At 42.8% G+C, this 22,924-nt stretch overlaps 1 protein-coding gene across 4 annotated transcripts; it reads left to right on the forward strand.

Annotated features, from left to right (window-relative positions):
- The first annotated feature begins 368 nt into the window (after positions 1–368).
- LARP7 (La ribonucleoprotein 7, transcriptional regulator) lies at positions 369–21,820 on the forward strand. Of its 4 annotated transcripts, none has more exons than XM_087816207.1 (13): positions 369–524; positions 5,741–5,941; positions 6,480–6,580; positions 6,659–6,742; positions 6,902–7,066; positions 7,150–7,243; positions 7,328–7,678; positions 7,767–7,914; positions 9,478–9,629; positions 10,470–10,588; positions 13,345–13,504; positions 13,698–13,789; positions 17,189–21,820. In XM_087816207.1, exons 2-13 carry the CDS (start codon positions 5,743–5,745, stop codon positions 17,273–17,275), a joined length of 1,752 nt encoding a protein of 583 aa, XP_087672333.1. In that variant the 5' UTR covers positions 369–524; positions 5,741–5,742; the 3' UTR covers positions 17,276–21,820. The 4 variants fall into 4 exon arrangements, 3 of the variants coding, with proteins under 3 accessions (XP_087672333.1, XP_087672332.1, XP_087672334.1); XM_087816206.1 differs by lacking the exon at positions 369–524 and adding an exon at positions 887–966; XR_001602317.2 differs by lacking the exon at positions 369–524 and having other exon boundaries at positions 5,281–5,941; positions 13,345–13,545; positions 17,189–17,275.
- Positions 21,821–22,924: the final 1,104 nt, after the last annotated feature.

Raw genomic sequence — 22,924 nt, forward strand, 5'->3', positions numbered from 1 at the left:
CCCCGGCCTCACCCTCCGGGGCCGCAGACCCGCGCGGCCCGCGCTCGGCGTCCTCGCGTCCGCTCGGGGGCCGACTCTGCCGTCCCCGGCCCCAGGCCCGCGGCGCCGCCTCGGCTGCGACGCCCTCAGTCCCGGACAGCCGGGAGCCGCTCGGGCTCCCCAAACAGTTCGCAAGCCCCAGTCGGATTCTCCCGCCAAAGGCCATGACGTCACTACCCCGGGACCGCCACCGAGGCGACGCGGCGCTCAAGCCACCGCCTTGGCCCGCCGACCAGGCTCCTCATTGGCCGCGCGCTCCCACGCCCCGCCCCCGACGGCACGCCTGGGGCGGAGCGACCGAGCCGGCCTCCCAGCGTCTCCCGGAGGCTTCCGGGGAGCGCCGTCGCTCGTCCTGTGACGCGCGCGGCCGCGACCCTAGCGCTCGGGACACCGAAGGGGCCCACGGACGCCGTCTCTGGCCTGTGTTTTGGGAACTGAGCGGAGGAGGTGGAGTGGGTCTGGCGAGGCCGCTGTGGCGGGCTGAGGTCAGTGCGCCGGTCCTCCGTCTCCGCGGTGTCCCGCCCGCTCGAGGGGGCGGGGCACCTGGGAGACCGAGCACGCACGCGCGGGGGTGGAGGCGGGTGCGGGGCCCCGCGGCGCGGGCGGCGGGCGGCGCGCGGGGCGTCACGCCACGGCACAGGTTTGCGCGCTGGCGGCCCGGGGCCGTGTTTTCAGGCCGAGTCCCGTCTTCTCCAGGACCTGGGTCCTGGCGGCCCTGAGGGCTGCGTGCGGGCGGAGGGCGCTCGCGCACGGCCTTGCGGGACGAGGCGGCTCCGGGCCTGGGCGCCGGCCGCGGAGGCGCGGAGGCCGGTCGCCGTGAGCAGGGCGCGGCGCTCGGCCCGGAGCGCACCGTTTCCCGTGGACACACCGTCAAGGCCGCGGACGAGCTTCCCCGCCGGGAAGTGCGCGCCTCGGAACATCGCGCATGTAATTTTCCCGGAAAAGTTGTGAGCCTTTGAAATGGCCAAGGAAAGAGACGCTGGTGCGGCCGTGCTGCGCCTGCCGCTGTCCTGGGGCCGCTTTGGCGGGGCGGCCGCCCGCCGACTGACAGCCGGGACGCCCCCCGGCTGCACTCACACCCGTTAGCAGGCTCCCTCCGCCTTCCTCGCTGCTCACACGGCTTGTCCCCGAACATGTACACACACTTGGAATACTTATAAAGACAGTGTTTATTAAAATGATTTCATTTTCAAAAATGAGCTATCAGCTGTTAAAGTGTGTGTACATTTGGGGGGACACCTTGTATTTGTGTGTCTGGTTTTTTAATTTTTCTTTGAACTGATTTTAATACTTAACTAGTTCCTTGATTAATAATTTAAAAATATTTGACACGTGTCCATTTTATAATTGTAAAAGACTAATGAGATTACCTTTTCATTACACTTACGTAACAATTGATGGAATTCACAAGAATTCTTGAAACCCACCGCAAATTCTACCAGAACTTGGAAAGAATGCATGAGGACAGGAGGCAGTGTGGGGTCGGCTGCCCAGCTCACTGAGCTTTGTCCTATCACTTAACCTTTGAGCCTGTGTAAAAAGTTGGAAGAAACCACCTAGTGGAATTATGAGGCTTTAAAACAATGTGTGTAAACTGATTGGCTTTGTTACACAGTAACTTTTATTCCTTGTTTAAAGCTCCTGTTTAGAAGCCAGTTAGATAGAGGTCACTGGTTCATTTAACAGTTTTTGAAACATACATATTCTGTGATAAGATGATGCTAAGAAATTTCTAATGAAAGTTTTAACATTAGGGTAGAGTCACAAAATTAGATGTTTGTTTTAGTTACACAGCTACTGTGAAGAATGGATGGCCTGGTAGGACAGTTTATAAACTGTTCCCATATTATAGTGACAGCGGTTGTGGAGAACACTGGATGCAGGTTAGAGCCGTTCCGAGGTCAGGTTGCTAGGACCTGGGGACAGACTGGTAAATGATAACATAATGGTTAAGTACTATTGAGGGTGTGCTCTGTAGCAGCTTGAAGTGCTGTGTGTACATTATTTTGATTGATCATCACAAAACCCTATTCAGTATGGTTTTTATCCACATTATTTACATAGCCGATAGAGAGATGAGGTAACTTGCTCAGAATCCTAGTAAATGGCTAGTAAATGGCTTGTCTGATTAACTCAGTGGAACATGGGTCCTTAGATAAGAGGAGGACGGTGAGAAGAACAGGCTGGCAGGAAAGACAGTGACTTGGAATTAATGAAGTGAGGACACCTGCGTGTTACCAGGGGGTAATGAGAAAGTAGACTGATAACCAAGGAGGTGAGGCTGTGTAACTCTGGTCTTCCCTGGCCGTTGTGTAGGGAAGCTAAGTTGTACCAGGCCTTGTTGGCTTCTTTTTAGTCCATATCTTTCTCTAAAATAAAGGTATACTTGTTTACCTACAGAGTATACCTTTTCAGTCATAATTGCAGACGTGCATTGTGCACCCAGGCAAGAGTTTCTGACTTAATTCTCCAAGCCCCCCAAATAATTCTTAGGCGAAGGGATGAAGGAGATTCTCAGGGCGGAGAGAGGGGGAGGACAGGAAGAGCCTGGTTTCTGGGAGAATTGTGACTTTCGGTGCTTGCAGAGCTGTTGCTGCTTCCTCGGGCGGTGCCTTTGCCAGGCAGAGGAATTGAAGGCTGGTGGTCTGCCCTTTGTAATTTCTAGTTTATTCAGAAAGGAGAGTTAGCAGTGATCCTGCTATAGTGATAACCATAAACTACATTTCAATTTTATTTATAATCCTACTTCCTTACAAAAGAACTTGAAATGCTTAACACTTCACAGTTTGTAAGATCCTTTAAAATACATTATTTAATTATTCAACAAATGTATAGGTTGTAATCAAGCTCCATCCCAGCCCTGATAGTGTTTACATTCTGTGTGTAGACAGACAAAAATAAAGTTCCAGGAGGTGATAAGAGGAGACAGGATCAAAAGTGGCTGAGGGGGTATGTAGGGTTAAGGTTAGCAGGGAGAGAATATATTAGATTGGGTCAAAGAGAAAGCCTCCAAGCAAGTGATGTTTGCAGGGACCTGAATGAACCAGGAGGTAATCCCTATCGATGTAAAGGCCTTGAGGTGGGAATGGTCTTGGCTTAAGGAACAGAATGACGGCATGTCCTGGTTGCAGTGAGCCTGCTGGAAACATTTGTAAGGGATGAAGTTAGCGAGACATTCCCAGGCCAGATGGAAGAGGGCCCTGTAGGCCACTGTAAGGACTTTGAATTTTGTTCTGACTGTGATGAATCCTTGGAGGATTGTGTACAAGAGGTTGGCATGCTGTGCTTTACGAACTGAAATGCTCATTCTGACTGTTGCCTGGTGAGTTGATGCTAATGGAAGAAGGGAGAAGCAGGCCTTTGTTAGGGTGCCCCACTGTAGTTCAGGCAAAGCACAGTGCTGGCTTGGACCTGGTGGTTGTGATGCTGATGAATTGTCTGGTGTGAGGAAAAGGAGAGGACAGTTCAAGACCTTTGTCCTCTCTGCAGTTCTGTAATTGGTGTTTTCTGAGATGTGGGAAACCAGACAAAAAATAAGTTTGTTAAAGTTTGATAGTTTAGCCTGGCTGACCTGGCTCAGTGATTGAGCATCGACCCATGGACCAGGTGGTTACAGTTCAGTTCTGGTGGTCTGGGCACATGCCCAGGTTTCAAGCTCCATACCCAGTAGGGGGCGAGCAGGAGGCAGCCTATCAGTTATTCTCGCATCATTGATGTTTCTATCTCCCTTCCTCTCTCTGAAATCAATAAAAATTTATAGCTTAATTTTTCCCATTTTAAACTGGAGATATAGTTCAGATAAACAAGTAGAAATGTCACATAGAAAGGTGAACATTAGAATGGGGAGCTAAGGTGTCAGCTTAGAGCAAAGCAGCTTAAAGTCGGTGACCCCTCTGAAAGGGTGCATGTGGGTTCGAAGGGAGCCCAGGACTGAACGGGGGTGCCAGGCAGCACATCATGGTGGAGCGAGGGGTGGGGGGTGGGGGTGGGAACCATCCTGGAAGCTGCAGGAAGAAAGTGTCCTGGAGGGAGCTCTCACCTCAGACGGTAGAGCTGATTCATCTTTAGTTTCACCAGAATGGTGGGAGGGAAGCCCAATGGATGGGCTCAGGTGAGAGTATCAGGTGAGGGATGTGGCTGCCACACTAAGTACAACTGATTTTAGCATCATGTAAATTAATACTTCCTTACATGTCTTTTAAAAATTCGCACTCAGCTGATCACCTGAAGCCTGTTCTAAAAATGTCCAAATTCTCATTTTGACTTTGGAGATTTGGAGGGGCTCTGTGCCCTCTCTCTGTGCAGCATCTGCTACAGTGACAAGTTTTTGCTGAGACTCAGAGACACAAACAGGTTTTCATCTAGTGCTGTGTTTACTGAGCTTTACAGGATACAGAAAGCAGCAGAGAGTAGGAACAGCATTTTCCTGTCTCCTGGAGGCCTGCCCCAGCAATTCCCAAATCAAGCCCTTCACCCCCACCCATTGCCCCTTCCTGCCACAGATAGGTGTGGCTTCCACAGGTAAAGACCACCCAGGTACAGGAAGGCTTTAGCCGCCTTTGCCCTCTAATCTGTTATGTCGTTCTGGTCCTGTAGGCCCAAGGCCTGCATGCTAGCTAAGAGGGCCTGAAGAGACAGATACAGCCCTTCCCATGTGTTAACTCTCTTGTTTCCAAGAAAACCATCTGAGACTGAGCTTGTTCTCAGGCAGGCCTGCATCATCCCAGGCCCAGTGTAAGCTTTTGCTGCTGTACTCATTTTGTGTATGTACCTCTAGTGATTTAATTAAGATGACAGGTTCATTCAACAAATGTTTGAGGGACTCCTGTGTGCCAGGGACTGGCGATGGATGCTTCAGTAAGTAAAGAGTACAAAAACCACTGGTTTCTTCCATCCTGCACTCTAGGAAGAGTATACAGAATAATAAACACATAAATTGTATAATAATACTGGAGGTGATATGTGCAATGGGGAGTTAGAGCAAGGAGACAGAAACTGGCCAGAAATTTGCAGTTTTAAATATAGTTGTGGAAGGAGACCTCACTGAAGTGACATTTGAACAAGACTTCAGCAAGTGAGGGAGCAAGCCCGTTACCTAGGGATAGTTTCAGAGCTTAGGAGCAGCCAGAGGATCAGCATGGCTGGAGCCCAGGGAGCAAAGGAGACATTCAGAATAACTTGAAAGGAGGGGGTTGGGAATTGGTGCCCAAGAAATAAATACTGGGATGGGATGGCCCCCTGAAAAAGGCCGATTCTACAGCTTACTTGTTAAATTCTGGTAATAGTGAGCAGAAATTAAAATTTTAAAAATTTAAAGTAAAAAAATCAAATTATTTCATTGGAGGTTGTAGTATTTTTAAATGTAAATAACTTGAGGTCTGTTGACATTAAATGTCCGAGTTCCTTAATCTTACACTTTGACTTGACTTAAAAGTATAGCTTAGTAATAAAGATTTTATATACTAGGACAGTCTGGTCCTGCAGTTTAAAAGGCCTAAAGAATATTCTAAAGAGCTAAAATTTTTAAAACGAATCACCAGCCCATGAAAGTTGATTCAACTGATTTTTTGAAAGGCTTGGTAAGTGCTCCTCTGAAGTTCACCTGGCAGCGAAATTTGAGTCCACTATGCCTTTAGACAACTGAAGACTAATCTGAGTTTTCCTTTTTCCAGACTTGCCTATTTACCCCTTTCATTCACAGGGATGGAAACGGAAAGAGGACAGGACAAGGCCGTGGGAGAGGAAGGGACTGAAAACAAGAGAGAGGTAGAGAAAAAGAAACGGTCTCGAGTCAGACAGGTGCTTGCAGACATCACCAAGCAAGTTGACTTCTGGTTTGGAGATGCAAATCTTCACAAGGATAGATTTCTTCGAGAGCAGATAGAGAAATCTAGAGATGGATGTAAGTTTGCTTCCGTATATGGTGGAACCAGCTTTTTTATGTGTGCTGCCTTTGACTTACTAGTAATTCTATTAATTGGTGTGTATAGTGTATTTATTACATACTCCTGTAGAACTCGTTGCCAGGACAAATGATTTCAAAGGGGAGGTGGTATAAATAGTGATGGACACAGGAACTTAAACTTGGGGTAGTGAACACACAGTACTAGTGTTACCCCAATACAGTTTTTTAGAAATGAAGTTCATGACACTGCATCTACTTACTAGGGTTAAGGACCTAATAGGACTCTAGAATCTAATCATTCTAATGACCAATTTTACTAAATTGACTCACCAGGTTGTGTTTTTCAGAGGTGGGAATGGATAGGCATTGAGGCATGTCCAAAGCATGCATTTACATCATACAAACCCTGAAACCTTAGTTTTAAAAGAAGGGAAATGTGTTTAAGAATTAAAGTGGGATGGGATTTTTTTAGCCATGACTACACCAGAGGAGCAGTTTGAAATTTTATTTATATTCACTTTTACATTTTTATTAGATGTTGATATATCACTTCTGGTGTCTTTTAACAAAATGAAAAAATTGACCACTGATGAAAAGTTAATAGCCAGAGCACTGAAAAGTTCAGCTGTTGTAGAGGTAAGAACTATTTCATATATTGCATAATTTCTTACGTCGCTTATTAGATTATTATTAACCTTATGTGCATGTTTAAAGCTGGATTTAGAAGGCACAAGGGTCAGGAGAAAAAAGCCTCTGGGTGAAAGACCAAAGGATGAGGACCAGCGGACCGTGTACGTGGTGAGTGGGGGCCGTGTGTGCGGCGAGTGGGGACCCGTTTTGGAGGCCCAGCCACCAGACAAGAGAGGGAAGGAAACATTTTAAGAATACTCAGGTGGAAATTTATTGACCTTGAATAAGAACACTTACATAATTAATAATGCTTCTGATTTATCGTAGGAGTTACTTCCCAAGAATGTCAACCACAGCTGGATTGAAAGAGTGTTTGGGAAATGCGGCAATGTCGTCTACATAAGCATACCACACTACAAGTCCACAGGAGACCCGAAGGGGTTTGCCTTTGTGGAGTTTGAGACAAAAGAACAAGCAGCGAAAGCTATCGAGGTAGGTCCAGAACCTAAAAGGGAAAAGCAAAGAAAATTAGCAAGTGTTTAATTGGAAGCAAAATTTTGCTGATTTCATTTCAGTTTCTTAACAACCCACCAGAAGAAGCACCAAGGAAACCTGGGATATTTCCTAAAACAGTGAAAAATAAGCCCATTCCCGCCCTTGGAGTAGCTGGTGAGTTTAAGAGCCATGTAAGTGAAAACGTTTTAAGCGGACGCAGTTGCGGTGCCGGGAAGACTGACAGTGGGATCGTTGCAGAGGACAAGAAGAAGAAACGGAAGAAGAAGGGCCGCGTGAAGAGGGAAGACCGCGCCCCGACCGGAGGTGTAGCCGTGGGCGCAGACACAGAGGGCAGCGCCTGTGAGGCGAAGGGGCCCAGGGCCACATCTGAGGGCTCCGAAGGGGAGGGTGCTGAACCCCAAAAGGTACCCTCAAAGAAGAAGAAAAAGCGGGTTAGAGCTGAAGTGACTGGCTTACCTTTGGTGCGAGCAAAGAGAAAACGAAGCAGCTCTGAGGACACGGGATGCCCGGCTCCCAGAACCAAAGTCAGGAAAACGGCGCAGAAAGACAACCTGAAAAAAGCCTCAGAAGTGTCAAAAGAAAACAAAGGTACTGTGTAACTAAGGTTAGGACTCGACAAATAAACCTTTATTTTTTTATTTATCTTTTTAAATTCATTGGTTTCTTTTTCTTAAAGATCTAGAAGTCTCCACTGAAGAGGAAAAGGAAACAGGAGATATAATAAAAGATGGATCACTGTTAAAAGCAAAAAGGAAGCATAAGAAAAAACACAAGGAGAGGCACAGAATGGGAGAAGAGGTTATTCCACTGCGAGTTCTATCCAAGTAAGTGGGTGCATGGGCGGGGGTCAGCCGAGTCCATCACCATTGCTAAAGTGCAATTCCAATTTGTGGAAACAGAGTTGCATATTAGCAACAGTAATGGCCTGCAGCCCAGATCCGCGCGCACACAGCATGGAGGATTAGGAAGCAACAACCACACTAAAACATGGAAGCACTTATTTCTGTCTGTCAAGCAAATGCCTCCATGTTAAAGTAGTGGGTGTTCTTAGCAGGTTTAAAGGTTCAGCTGAAATACACCACAGATGATGGGTCAGGCTTGTGCACTTGTGAAAATGCAAAGGAAGACTTACCATCACTAAAACATGGAAGCACTTACTTTTTTAGTTCCAAAGCAAGTACATCCACGTTTAAGTGGTGGGGAGCCCAGTCCCGGAAATCTTGTAGTCTGGATATTGCTTTAGCAACCTGTAAAGTTGACAAAACAAGTCTCCCACACCCGCAAAAAAGGTGTGGGTTTGGAGACACCTCCACTAAAACATGGAAGCACTTACTTCTGTTTTACACAGCAGGTACCCCCATGTTAAAGCAAAGGGGGTCCCTGTGGCCTCTGGAAACAAACGGGGGTCCTGTGTGGCACGGGGGGGGGGGGGATAATTAGGACTCACTTCTACTAAAACATGGAAGCACTTACTACTTAGTCACAGAAAGTATTTCCATGTTAAAGTGAAAGGGAGTCCACAGACTCGAGGGCTGGAGGCAGGTAGGAGAAAGTAAATGGCATACCTTTCAGAAGAGCTTTTCTTAACCTTCCTGGACCCTAGTTCCCCAAAAGTTCCATCTTCCTCTCGAAGGTTGAAAGCCTGGGGCTCTGGGCTCCTATATTTATAGGATCTGTAACTCTGAATTCCTTTTGCCTTTTTATCTTAGAGAATCATTAAGAGCCTTTTGTTATTCTAATGTCTCAGCTAGGGGAAGGTATGATCCTGGGTGGGTCTGGATTTTTTTTTTTTTTTTTTTTTTGAAGTATACAGATGTCAAAGTTAATAGCTAAAACCATTACCAGAAGATCTACTTTTAAAAAACTCTGCTATCTGCTCGTTTGATGGCCTAGATTAGGGTTAACAAAGAGCACTCCTAGGAGCCAGGAGGGCCATTGTGTTTCTCCCAGGAGGAGCTCAAGCTGTTTGAAGAAGTATCTACATGTTAAATGCATGTAAATAAGTTGCTTCCAGGGGGTGTTTTTTTTCCTCTTAGAAATTCCTTTTCATTCAAGTAAATACTAAGGAATGTTATCTCTGAAATTGGAAGCAGTTTAACAAGTAATCTTTAAATTTTAATCTCTCATTTTTCCCCCCAGAGGTGACTGTTTTAGTAAATGTTACCCGTTAGTTAATTCAAAACTTTTATTTCCAAAAGTTCAAATAATTGAAGTATATTCAAGAATCTGCAAATTAAAAACATTTCATCTGGATCCTGGGGTGGGGCAGCTTCCCTTTGCCTGTTGCTGTATGTTTTAGACTCTTGAGTAATTGGAGAGTTTAAGTCACTGTGAGTGACTTAATCATCTGCTATTTCTAAAGTGTGTATATATATATTTTATTACAGGAGCGAGTGGATGGATTTGAAAAAAGAGTATTTAGCGCTGCAAAAAGCCAGTATGGCTTCTTTAAAAAAAACAATATCCCAATTAAAATCGGAGTCAGAAATGGAAATAGACCATGGAGTAACTAACAAGTCTGGAATGAAAAATGAAAAAAGTAAGCAACAATATGATATTTTTGTAACATTATATTGTATTTATCTACTGAAATACTATTTGAGTTATTATAGGGTGAATAATTTTTAGAAACAATTATACAGTAGTCATTATAAAAGTTAATGATTTGGCGAGTTGTCCAGATGTGTGACTTACTCTTGATATAAGAACATTTGAAGGACTCATTTAAACAGTATGTTTTCTAGTCGGTTATTTAAGTTTTCTCTAGTTCTCATTATTAGTTTGATTTAGTAATTACTGCCTAGTTTATGAATTAAGTTTGTATAAACAAAGATTGTAATTTCTCACTTGTAATTTCATTCCATAGTAGTAACCACAACCAGAAAGAGTACTAACCAAGATTCTTATGAAATCTTTAATATTTGGATATATTTTAAGTTCTTATAATGAAAATAAACTTTCACATCTGAATTATTTTATACACTAGTCTATATTCAATGCCTGTTAATATCTCTACTTTATTAGGTACTTTTTTGTTATTTAGTTCAGGGAAAATGGGCATTTTGGGGGGAAGATTTTACAAGTGCTCTTCTAAAAGTAACAGCATGCATTCACAGCAATACCAGTTTTTGTGTTTTATTTCATGGTTATCTGCAATAAGCAGGGTGACTTTGTTTGGAAGGCCTATTCTGAGCCCCAGTGATTTACAACAAAATAACTTTCTTAATTACATAAATTATGTTACAATTAAGTTTTAAATGAAGTAAATTAATTATTTAAAGCAGCCTAAGAAATGATGATGTTATTCTAAAGAGGCCTCCTCAGTGTTAAATGATTAAATGTTATAGTTACTTCTGATCTTTTTCTGCTCCATTAACAGCAAACAGTGAGGAGTGCCGTCCCCAGGAGAAGGTTCAGGCGGCTGGGCCGCAGTTTGTGAGTGGCGTGATTGTGAAGATCGTTAGCTCTGAGCCTCTACCTGGCAGGAAACTAGTCAGGGTAAGGCCTTAGGTTCCCCAGGTTACTTGTCCCTCTTTCCTCTTCAAGACTCCCCTGTGCACACGTTTAGAATATGGAAACAGAGCCGACTGCATTAGAGCCTGTTCCCCTGTGTAAGGCGCTGGCGGGTCTGATTCCATGGGGACTGGGATTTGACCTGAAGCAGGCTCCAAAGACTCTCTCATGGCCGCACTTGCTGTGGCACTCAACACCCTTTCAGAGGAAGACTGCAGTTTCCTTGTGTTCTGATGGGTGCCTCCGATGGCTGGAGGCTGTGCCGCGAGTGAGGAAACTGTGCTAGTCATTCTTAGCTGAAGGAGTGGATCAGCAGAGGGCTTTCCCAGTATTCATTTTTCAGGGGACTGTTTCCCCCCAGAGAAATGCACTTTAGAAAAATGGCGCCAAAAATTTTTGAAAAATCATTCAACATTTGACTTGGTCAGAAATTATTTTAAAATCATAATCACCTACTGTTGTCAGGTTTTGAAGCAAACTAGATAATTTGTGATTTGTCTTCATTAGCGCTCTTAGCTTTCAATAGACTCCTAAAAGTTTTTTGACCTTAAGTGTTTTGGAATAAAGAGGTAATATGTATATTTTTTTTCTTAGCATGGACTTAGTTTATTTTTGTTTGTTAATGAGTCCTTGGGAATTTACGTTTTTTTCCTGAAAGAAATGCAGGGTGTTTTGCAGAAAAGAGTCTTTTTTAACTTTATGGGGTTTTCTTTTTAATTAATTAATTTTTGGTATTTTCAATTCATGCTGATTGTTTTAAAATTTTGAAACAATTGCAGAAAAGTGTAAAGTGTTTTGAAAAGCTGCGAAGTTTGTGCGCACGTCCTGCCTGGCCCACGTCCTAACGTTCTAACGCTGCTGCACAACTCCTTTTCCACGTCAGAGACTTTCTCTAACCAGACTTTTGTGCTCCAGTACAGCAGGATTTCTTATTGATCGGCTCTTTTGTGAGGCATATTTTATTTTTACCCTTAGCCTGTCACCCAGTTAGGCGAGACACTGTCGTCCTAAACTGTGTAAAGTATTCTATAATGTAGCCAATGTGTTTAAACTTTTTATGCTGAGGGTCAGCATGTCGTTTTGGTTTTGTGTCCTCATGCCAGTCACATTTAAACTTGCATAACCATTGAGGTTGCTCACTAAGCACGTGTGAGCACTCTCCTGAAATTCTGCAGCTGCCACATAAGTTTAGATTCTCCTCCTGACAGTGATGAGGGCTCGGTCAGTCTCACCTTGACGTTCCCAGCTTGCAGAGTTTGTAGCAGAATAAAATTTCACACGAGCGATAAAATTGAGGACTGCATAAGATTTAATAGAAAAATTACTCCTAATTTGTTGTTTGGAATGACTGACCTAAATTTATATCAATTATAAATTCTTCACTTATGATCATCAAAATCATAAAAGAACTATTAATCAGGTTCATCTTTACTTACTGTTTGTTGGAACAAAACTGAGCTGTGAGGATGGCAACTGCTGTTCTGCCTTGTCCAAAATGATTGCCAGGCTCATTGTCATTCTAAGAAGGGTTTGCCGTCCCGAGATCGCCCTGACGTTATAATGGATATTTAGTAAATACCTTTTGCTCTGTAGTTTTCTAATCAGTCACATAAGTCAGTTACGTAGCTAAACTACCAAATTTTTTCCACTTTAAACTGATTTGTTCTTGCATAGTGTCTACATTGAATACATTAACTTACATAAAGGAAAGGGAAGAATCGACAAGTCTGTTTGTTCTCTTTTTTTTCTGTTGAATTAGCAAGCATTTATTAAGTGCCTCCTTTGTAATAGGCAGAGTGGCTAAGTGTAGGGATGAGTTAAGACTTACAGAAACTCTGGCTTGGACTGTATCCCGGTTTTTACATAGTTAAGCTTCATTATTAACTAGTAACTTTTCATTCTGTGATGAAGTAATATTTCCAGGTGTTCCTCAGTTCTGTAATACAGATTTTAAAAATCCAACCCCTAAAAGTAACTTCTTTAGCTGTATGAATTGAGGTTGATAAATTAAGACTAGTGTGACATTCCTGCATAATTGCATTGTACTTACTGTAGAACCTGCTGTGAATGCCGGAATCTTGTTAATTTGCCCTCACAGCAGTCTTGCTAGGGAAAGCTTTTGCTTGATTTGGGTGACCACGACTTGTTTAGGAAAAGTTGCTTAGGTATTTTATCAAAAACTAAGAGGTTTTGAGCTATCTTTTCAAAGATCCACTCAGGAACTTAGAAGTTTTGTAGGTTCACTGAAACTTTTTTTTTTTGCATGAGTTGTTATAAAAAGTTGAATGTTTTTCACATACATTTTAAGTCATAAGTGTACAGGTGAGGGAAACGCCTTCCCCAATCCATTGTGGGTGTTTTATTTTGCTTTTAATTTCGTTCCTGATTCTAACTGCTCCCAGACGTGGTACCCCTCTTGCTGGTGCGGGTGGGAGGCAGGTCTGTGCACTCTGCTGTACAAGTCTGGTGTCCTTCCGCGGTGCTTCCCTTCCAGGGACACTTTAAGGATGTGGTTGAGTAAGAGAAAGTTATGATCAGGGTTGGTGTTCAATGGGTTCTCGGATGTGTCCGTGTCCATTTTTTAAGGGCATTTGTATATATTTTAGAAGAAATACTTTATGTATGATAGTTCTCATTTTAAGTGTCACATGACATAACATTCTGACATAACTACTGGAAAAATTTTAGCATTGTTATGAAACATTTTTATACATATGATGTCTTTCTAAACTCTGCTGTAGGACACTTTGGCAGCCGTCTCAGAAGTTGTTTATGTTGATTTGTTGGAAGGAGATACAGAATGCCATGCGCGGTTTAAGTCTCCTGAGGATGCTCAAGCAGCAATGAATGCATATGCAGAAATTAAAAAGAAACACTGCTGGACACTTGAGATTCTCGCTGGTAAAACTTCATGGAAGCTTCCTTTCAACATCGTATTGTGGGTGATTGTATTATGTTTTCTGAGTTTGGCTAATGAAACTAGTGTTTTTATGTACTCTTAACATGCACATAGCAATAAATATAATCTGACAGCTATTGAATGTGCTCCTTCTGTGTGCCCTTGTGACAGTGCTCAGGGTTCTGTCTTTTTCAGGTGACCACGAACAGAGGTACTGGCAGAAGATTCTGGTAGACAGACAGGCCAAACTGAACCAGCCTCGTGAGAAGAAGAGAGGCACCGAGAAGGTAACCAATTTTGTTTTGTTTTGTTTTGTTTTGATAGTCTTCATTTTTTGTGGGGGTGTTTTTGGTAGCCTAAAGTTTTTTTCGGAGGCTGACTGACTTCTGTAAGTAATTTGTAATCCTAAAGCAGCCTTGGCTTTGCCATACATAACAGGTTTACCTGGTGTGCACTGTCCTTTAATTGAGAGGGAATGCTTAATCACTTATGTTTTGAAATACAAGAAATTAGAATTATTTTCCCCACAAGGGTGCATGGTTTTAATTTAGGGTTTCTCTTTTCTCATTTTTTTAACTTGTGTAACTTATAGCAGTCTTGATTTCTGGCTGCTTTGTTTTCAAAAGGTGGGAAGTGATTATTTAAACATTGTCTTAAGGGTAAAAACACAATGCATTTAGAGTGTGGTTTTCAAGTACATGAGCCTCCAGAGATTAGATGTTCCCTGAACAGGATAAGCTTTATTAATTCTTCCCTAGGATAGTCAGGAAGCGATATAAACAAGTTTAAATACATTAAGTAATTTAAAGCAAGCTTCTCTTTATTAATAATTTTTTTAAATGACTAATTTATTAAACCATTATTGTTTCTAGAGAGCTGTCAAGCTTGTTATTTTAAAACAAATTACTATGTATGTAAAGGTTAGTGCATCTTGAAGTACTTCGAACAAAATAGGGCACATTATAACTAAATTACTATTCTCAGAATTTTAAAATGTATATTGCAAAAGTCAGAAAAACTTATAAAGATGTATATTCTTTTATCATTGGTTAGCACTTAAAAAGCCGTACTTCCTGTATTTGATGGTTTGGATCCGTATTTATAAAATTATTTTTTTCTTAAGCTTAAAAATCAAGTGTTTTTCATCAGCCTAGCGTATCACCTGTGTTCATTGGAATTTAGATGATTTGGGGGGAGGTTTCCTACTGGTCTTTGTTAGTTCTGTTTCCCGGAATGCAGACTTTTGCTCAGAGGGGGGCCTCCTTCCTTCCTAAGGGACTCTTTCAGCTCTGTGAGGTGTTAATTTGAAAGCCTGCTTGAGATTATTTAAATGGTAAAATCATTAATCCAGAACTCAGCACTGAAATGAAATCACTTTGTTAAATAATGCTTATCTTTTAATTGGTGTGTGATTTTATTTAAATCTTATATTTGTAGAACTAGGAATTAGTAATTTTGTTTTTCTGAAAGATCCCATTTTCATAAATTTGAGGCAAGGAAATAAATATTGAGAGGGAGTTTTATGCATTGGCTTGGAGCCCAGCCAGTGGCTCTGTCATTGAGTTGCAGAGTTCTGAGACCTCACTCACCTGTTGTACCTTTAGGCTTCTCCTAGAGCATCTCAGTTCAAGTTAGGGAAGTAGTTGGCTCCTGTTGTGAAATGAAAAAAAGAAGCCACACAAAGTAGCTACTGTCCAAGCTTTTTAGGGAGACGGGTAGATCATGATTAGTTTGTCAATCGACTTTTTTGTTAGTTCATTTAGTTAATGTTTTTGGGTGTCCGTTGGGGTTAGCCACTAACTGAGGAAACAACCACAAGTGACAGCATAATCAGTGTTGACAGTGCAGTGCAGAAAATAAACGAACGGCACCGTGGGACAGCTTTCCTTCAGCCGGACTTGTCTGGGAAGTTATCTCCGCAACATCAGCAAAGGGAGCCAGCAGCCAGGGGAAGTGCACAGGCTGTGAGGGGAGGGGGACCAGAGATGGTGTAGCTGGAGAGCTGGGAGCAAGCCTCTCAGGAATGGGAGCTAAGTATTCAGAGAAGGTTAGCAGCCAGGAGTGAGACATAGATACCTCACTGACATGACAGTCCAGTGTGGTCCATAATTGAGTGAAAGAAAAACACTAGTAAAAAATCCTGGGTCTTAATTTTCACATTATGGAGTAGAAAGGTGTTTGGGACAATTTCCTAAGTCCCTGTCGGCATATACAAAATTAAAAACAAAAAAGGACTAGGTAAAGAAAAATTTTACTTCCTGCATATGTATTCTTACATATAAAAATCAAGTGTGGGTAAAATAAATTAAGACCTCAGAAAATATCTGCAAGATGCTGGAAGGGTCTGCCCACGGCCTAGCTTGTCTCTGCGAGACCAGGTTCATGTGGTGTGCCCCTCGCTCTGAGCGCTGACTGAAATTAGACAACAGCTGCTCCGAGCAAATGAGGCTTCTCTCCTTTTTCTTTAGCTTTTGAAGCATATTTGAATGTCTTGTTGTTTTTTATCAAAATGTTTTTTCCTACAGTTACCAATATGTCAGACATTCAGCAGATGAAGGCATAATTCACAAAACTTGTGAAGCGCACGGGGCATGGGTGTGGCAGCCTTTCCTCTTGCCTCGCCTCGCCTCGGCCGAGGTTTTTAGTTTAACCAGAAAGTGCCTTCCTGCCAGTGGCAGGTATCATTAGAAACTTTAAACAAGTTACGTTAGTGATTGGTTACTCATTAGAATCAGTATTTTTATGAGAATAAGATTTTTACCTCCAAGGCTAAATAAAATATTTAAAATGTTTTTATCAAGAAGCTTTTGGAGTATTCAGACATTTTAAATGGTTGTCTTCACTCCACGTAATTTCATGCCTTCTTTGAAGGCACTGAAGTGTTTGTGTTCTGGTGTAATACTAAATACTCTCAGTAGCAGGTCATATTCAAGATATTTATTTCAATCCTCACCCGAGGATATGTTTTTATTGATTTTTTTTTAAAGAGATAGATGGAGAGAGTGAGCAGGAGAGAAACATCGATGTGAGAGAGCATCGATCTGTTGCCTCTTGCACGCACCCCAACCTGCGATCCAACCAGCAGCCTTAGTATGTGCCCTGACTGGGAATTGAGGCCGCAGCCCTTTGGTGTGTGGGACGTTGCTCCAACCAGCTGAGCTGCCCGGCCTGGGCTGTATTTGAGATATTTTAATTTTCAAATTTGTAAGCAAACCTGTAGCACTCAACCCAAAATATGCTGTCTCATTCCAGTAACACATGAGTTCTCAAGCACAGTGTAATCACTAAACCACACGGCCTGTAAGAAGTGTCTTAGTGACCAACACTCAGTCCCAGGGGTAGGAAGCAACTAACAGGCCAGGGTCCCAAACCCTCCAGACAGGTAACAGAAATTGCCTGCATGGAGTGTGGCTGTTTTTAATTGAAAATTTTTTAATAATCTGGAACTAGAGTAGGAGGGTTTTAGATAACTTAAAGATTTAATGCCTTTTACACTTAGTAAACTGTAACCTAGACAGTTCTTTCTGTATTTGATTTGGCCTAAGCCTAATTATCTCATTTGTCTTCCTCTCCCCCTTTTGAAAAACTTTTATTCAAGCTGGTAGTTGTAAAATTTTTCTAGTCATAATTACCTTTCTGTTTTTAAGTATCCAATACATTCTAATTTCTCATTTATTTCTTTGTAGTTAATCACCAAAGCAGAAAAGATTAGACTCGAAAAGACTCAACAAGCAAGTAAGCATATTAGATTTTCCGAATATCAAGAAAATTGAAAAAAATTTTGGTTCACCTCTTAAGATTTCACTGGATGCTTGAGTTGTTTCTGAGGAATCCCTTTGTATTGTGCTAGTGATGCATAAAGAACGTTTTTAAAACCTACATCTACTTGAAAGAACTTGTAAATAAGATTTTTTTCCTAAAGACAAGTACATTGTAACCACAATTTTCCATTAAACATTTTATTTGTTGAAATTATCTTAGATCAACCTCAAAGTGATTCAGTGTTTTGAGCATTATCGTTAATTTTGTTCTTTTAATGCTAAAACAACATGTGCAGAAAAATCAGTGCTACGTGAGTATATAGTTCAGAAAAGTGTGTAGACCCTCGCCTACAATTTTGTAGCTGGTTTTCCATTTCAGATTCCCCGAGTGTCCTTCTAGGTGGATGTCCGGTCGATGTGGTCTTTTGTTCTGTGTGTTGTCCTCTGCCTGTTTCAGTTTCCATGGAAGAGACCACATGAACTGTTTCCAATTAAAATGTTAAGTTTTGAAAGTTTTGAGTTTGTATTCCATAAATGAAGACAAAAATAAACTATACCAAATGCTATGAACACATGGGGGGAAATCTAGGAGTCAGCATTAGGCATAACTGAGGCCTCTCACTTTATTCAGGGAACCCCAGGCTGGAGCACGTGGTGCCTTCCCAGACCTGCCCCTCCGGGGCCTGTGCAGACTGCATCTCCCTCCCACCAGAATGTTAGGGAAGTCCCCTGGGCAGCCTGGGGGCTCACTCCTCAGGCCACTAACTGGGTTCCTTCAGCTCCTCCCAGAAATGGGCCCTCCTCTGGCTACCCCTTCTGCGCATTCATCAAGGGAGCCTAAAGTCAGAGCTCTGAGGAGATGGACTACCTCTTTTGTTGGGGGTGACATTAGCTTTACTACCAAAAATAGGTATCCTGGCAACTCACTCACTCTTGTCTCTCCATGAAGGAAAGCTAGCAGACACACTCTGATGGGGGAGAAGAAAGACTTATAAATAGTAACTAAACGCAGCATGAGGATTATGACTGAGTGTGCTCCACTTGGCCTGGAATAATCCAACGGAAATGTATGTTTCAAGAATCGCGTTGATCTCGGTGAGGACAGTCTAAAGGTGACTTTGGAGAGGTTATCAAGTAACATTTCAGAACTTCTACCCCTGGCAGTTTTTAAGACGAGATAAGCACTCCTTGGACAAATCTCTATGTTTGGACACGGGAGATGATAGTGAAGCAGAAAGACTCAGTTCCCTCTCTCCTGGAGCTTACGTCCCAGGGGCAGAGAGACGGGAAACAGAAATAAGTGAAAATTACTGTTAGGTAAGTCCTCTTCTAGGGACACACAAAGCAGGTGGAGGGTGAGAAACCCCATTCACTTACGCTTTCCTTTATTCTCTAATTCATTTCATCAGTGGAGTGTTTATTCCGCCCCTGCTACCATCAGACACTGACACGGTAGACGGTAGACATTAGGGATTCACAGTCCCGGGGAAGACAGAGTCGGCGAGTAGGAGGTGAGGCGGCAAGTCTGTGGGGGAAAGCAGCCACCCCTCTGCTCTTTTCCCCGTGACCTGTGGGCAAGTGTGCACCTTCTCTGTCCAGCATTTACGCAGAAATTGTTTTTTTTTACTTGAGTTAAGTAGAATGTGTGCTTCAAAGCGTCACGGCACATGTGGCGCCTCAGCCGCACCGAGGGTGGCTGCTTGTTCAGGTGTGGAACCTCATTCACATCCCTTTTTTAAAGTGCTTACCAGGTCCTGTCTTTGTGCATCTCAGGGGGATTTGCTTCCTTAACTGCAAACTAGTTTTATTTAAGCACCTTGCCGTGGCTTAGTATCATTCACAAAAGAAAACCTTATTGGCCATTGCTGTCCCTGTGTCTTCATCGGAGTGGGTGTCGTGGTGGTCACTGCGCCAGTGAGGAAGCGGCACTTGCCAAAGGTCAGAACAGCACAAGTGTGGGCCTCACCCCTTTTTCCTGCTCTGGACACCTCCCTCTGTCCCTCCTTCTCCCATTCCTCTCTTCCCTCATTTCCTTCTGCCACCTGGGCCACCCAGCCTGCCTCTCCTGGCTGCTGGCTGTCCCAGTGCAGTCCTGGAGGAGGAGCTGTGGAGCAGAGGTGCGTGTTCAGTGTGTCTGAGAGTGCAGGAGGGCTGTGTGCTCTTCACCATCAGCAGCAGTGTTTCCGGGTCCATTCTGGCTTTTTGTGTGCTAAACTCATTAGTTCCATGTCTGGTCAGTCTTGCATTTTTGCTGTTCTAAGAGGCGAAAGTGCGTGTCCTCACCTTCATGTGGTCTCCCTGATCATTCTTGAGACTTTCCACAACATGCTCACTAACTGTTGTCCTCATAAATTATTATTATTCTCCTGTGTGTTTTATAGGGTGGATTTTTTTAATGCCTGACATGCAGGAGAACTTGATACAATTATTACCATCTCTATAAATATTTTCTACCACTCAACCACTTGCCTTTCAACTTGGTTTTTATAGTATAGTTATTACTGAATAGATATTTAATATTTTTACAGAGCATATGTCTTAATCAGCTTTTAACAGAAACCTATTTCCCAGGCTGGGTGTCTGCATCCGTTGTGTCTGTCCCTCATTTCTCACTCTCAGGTCCAGAGTTCATGGTGCGAGCAGGGCTCTTTCTTGGGTTAGCATGAGTGAGCTTGTTCTTTGCAGCTAAGTACAACTTCAGTTAAAGCAATACCTTTCTTTAAAAAATAAATCTCACATTTGGTTTGTTAAATGTCTTGGGAAGTTTATAATGTAGAAGAGCAATGAGAATGGAGAGTTAGGCGTCCCTGGGAAGTGGGCCCTGCCACTTGTACTTCCCACAGTCGACTTCCTGATGCTGCTGTACTGACAGGCGGTGTACTACGGGCAGCTCGGCCCAGGAGGCTGAAGCGCGTAGGACAGGACACTGACATTCTTATACGTGGGCAAGGGTAGTCCAAGCCTGAGCACGATTCATCATATAGACCAGATCCTCAGCTGAGCAGGGACTTCAGGGGCAGGGATTAACGGGAGTCTAAATGGGGTCTGTCCGCCTGAGGTTTTGCACCTCTTACGGGACAGTGACAGCTTTTCCTGAGTAATGAATACTTCGAGCGATGCTTAGAGCTATAGCCATGACTGCACCCTAAGTACCTACTGAAAGCCCTTTGATGTGCTTTATCTTGACTAACAGGGCTTGGTCTTAAGAAAAGTGAGGAGTTTGATATCTGATGTCAAGCATAGGGTAAAGGGGTAACATAATATACTGCTTTGTGAATCAGTTCAACTGTGTTCAAAGAAAATTTGACAAATCAGAATAAAAGAATATAGACTATAAACACAGGATACAGAAAACAAACTACAAATCATGGAGACGTAAAAATATTCTCACTCTGCACCCATAACAGGAACAACAGTCAGAACTGCACCAAAACACCATCTTTCACTTACGAAAGTCGCAGAGGTCTCAGTGTCACAGCATCTGCACAGTGTCATTGAGAGAGTGTCAGGAAGCAGGCTCTTTCTTTTGCGGATGCTTATTACTTGATAAAAATCTGTTTAAAAACATAATTCTTAATACATTGTAGCCATTTCAAAATGAATAAATCATGGAATCTGGAAGTATGATTTCAGCACATTTTTTATATTAAGAAAGAAATTGATGTGTATAAAGAAACAAAGCCAGGCCCGGCCAGAGTGGCTCAGTTGGTTGAGCACTGTCCCATGGACCAAAAGGTTGCTGGTTCAATTCCCAGTTAGGGCTCACATACCCAGGTTGCAGGTTCGATCCCCTGTCAGGGCCATCGGGAGGCTATTAATAAATCGGTGTTTCTCCCTTTCCCTTCTTTCTCTAAAATAAAAAAAAATTAACAAAACATTAAAGAGAATAAAAATAAAAGAGAGCTAGAGAAAGCCAGTTCCTTTCATGTCCATAGGGGTAGGCCAAGCATGTAATAGTATGTAAATTTATAAAACAATATTCAGGCCTGGCCAGGCGTGGCTCAGTGATTGAGCGTCGACCTAGGATCCAGGCGATCAGGGTTTGATTCCTGGTCAGGGCACATGCCTGGGTTGTGGGCTCGATCCTCAGTCAGGGGCGTGCAGGAGGCAGCTCATCAATGACTCTGATTATTGATGTTCCTCTCTCTTTCCCTCTCCTTTCCTCTCTCTGAAATCAATAAAGATATATTTAAAATAAATTAGTTAAATTAATTAAAAAAGACAATGTAACACAAGTTTAAAAAAAAAACCAATATTCAGGGTTTTGTATAAATTTCATTCTTGAAATTATTTATAGGGTTAATGTAGAAGCAAATATGCATATCTCTTTAGAATGATGAAGTCCCAAAACTTATGTAAATTTTTTCTTTAGCAATGTAATTAATTTATAATTACTTGGAGCTGCATGGTTCAATACATATGTTGCTGTTAAATACTTGAAATGTGGCTAGTCTGAATTGAGTAAGATGGTGTATATAATATATATGTGTGTGTATATGCAATTTTTTGAAGACTTGGTATAAAACTTGTAAGATGTCATTAAACTTTCATATTGAATACACATTGAAAATATTTATTTGGGTTATATAAAATATATTATAAAAGTTAATTTCACTTTTTTCTTTTTAGTTGGTGTGGCTCCTAGAAAGTTATTTTATGTGGCTCACATTGTATTTCAGTCAGCTGACACAGGGGAACCAAGTGCAACCAAATCAATGGCAGTCTTTGCAGTAATAGCTTATACTGACTCAGTTACCGGAAGAACCATCTGTGAATGTCAGACACCTCTCTCTGCAAAAGGCTTAGCTGGTGCCAGGAAAGGGGAAAGCTGGCTTATGTCCTGAGTCCGTCTGATAAGGCTTTTGGTTTGTTCTCTTTTGACTGGAATACATCTGGATTTGTGTCTCCAGAAGTCCTACCTGCTGCGACTAAAGGGAAATTGTCAGGCTTGATGGAGTTTATTTTACTTTCCTGTATTTGAAGAACATTTTATGGAATTACATGCAAAATAACCATCCAAACGCACACCTGCCTGCTCCTTATTTTAATATAAAGTGATATGTACAAAAATTGGGTGGATATAAAAAGTTAATCCTGCTGTCATGTGGGTCAGGTAGTGAAAGGCAACTAAAGGTCAGATTCTGAGCTGAGTGGATGTGGTCGAATGACACCTCACTGCACTCCGCCTAAAGCACTGCAGGGTCCATCTCTGGTGCAACACGAATCTCACCCCCACACTAAGGTGTACAAGAAATACACTTTATTTCCCTACAATTCAAGTTCATTTCTATTTTAAGCCTCACATCCCACAAAGGTTTTTAATCAGGTAATTTAGGGTTCCCTTCCTTTCTCTCAGCTCAGTGGGAGTTCTGGAGGCTTATGCAGTACCCAGCCTGGGGGACCCACTTGGCTCCAGTCACATGTCTGGGGAGGCCTCAGATCCAGCAGGCCCCACCCTGCCCTGGGCCACTACAGGGTCACTGCAGAGCCGTGTTGGGCGGCCGGCTTGGGAAGTAAGCCCCTGGCAGCTGTTCGGTGTGTCTCCTCACCTGTCGGTCAGAGTGACGGGTCAGTATGGGACCCAGCAGCTTTGCAGGACAAGCGTGCAAGAGAAAGCGAAAGCAACTGTTACAATTCTTTTGGTTGCAAGAAATGGAAACA

This window comes from Miniopterus natalensis, chromosome 4, assembly GCF_054644295.1.
Source record: "Miniopterus natalensis isolate mMinNat1 chromosome 4, mMinNat1.hap1, whole genome shotgun sequence".
NCBI classification, from domain to species: domain Eukaryota; kingdom Metazoa; phylum Chordata; class Mammalia; order Chiroptera; family Miniopteridae; genus Miniopterus; species Miniopterus natalensis.

What these genes read in the sequence shown, in the direction of transcription:
- LARP7 (XM_087816207.1), top strand. Translation starts at nt 5,743, where the DNA reads ATGGAAACGGAAAGAGGACAGGACAAGGCCGTGGGAGAGGAAGGGACT. An exon ending in AAAGTTCAGCTGTTGTAGAG is followed by an intron (nt 6,581 to 6,658) that starts GTAAGAACTATT and finishes GCATGTTTAAAG; the next exon opens with CTGGATTTAGAAGGCACAAG. An exon ending in ACCAGCGGACCGTGTACGTG is followed by an intron (nt 6,743 to 6,901) that starts GTGAGTGGGGGC and finishes GATTTATCGTAG; the next exon opens with GAGTTACTTCCCAAGAATGT.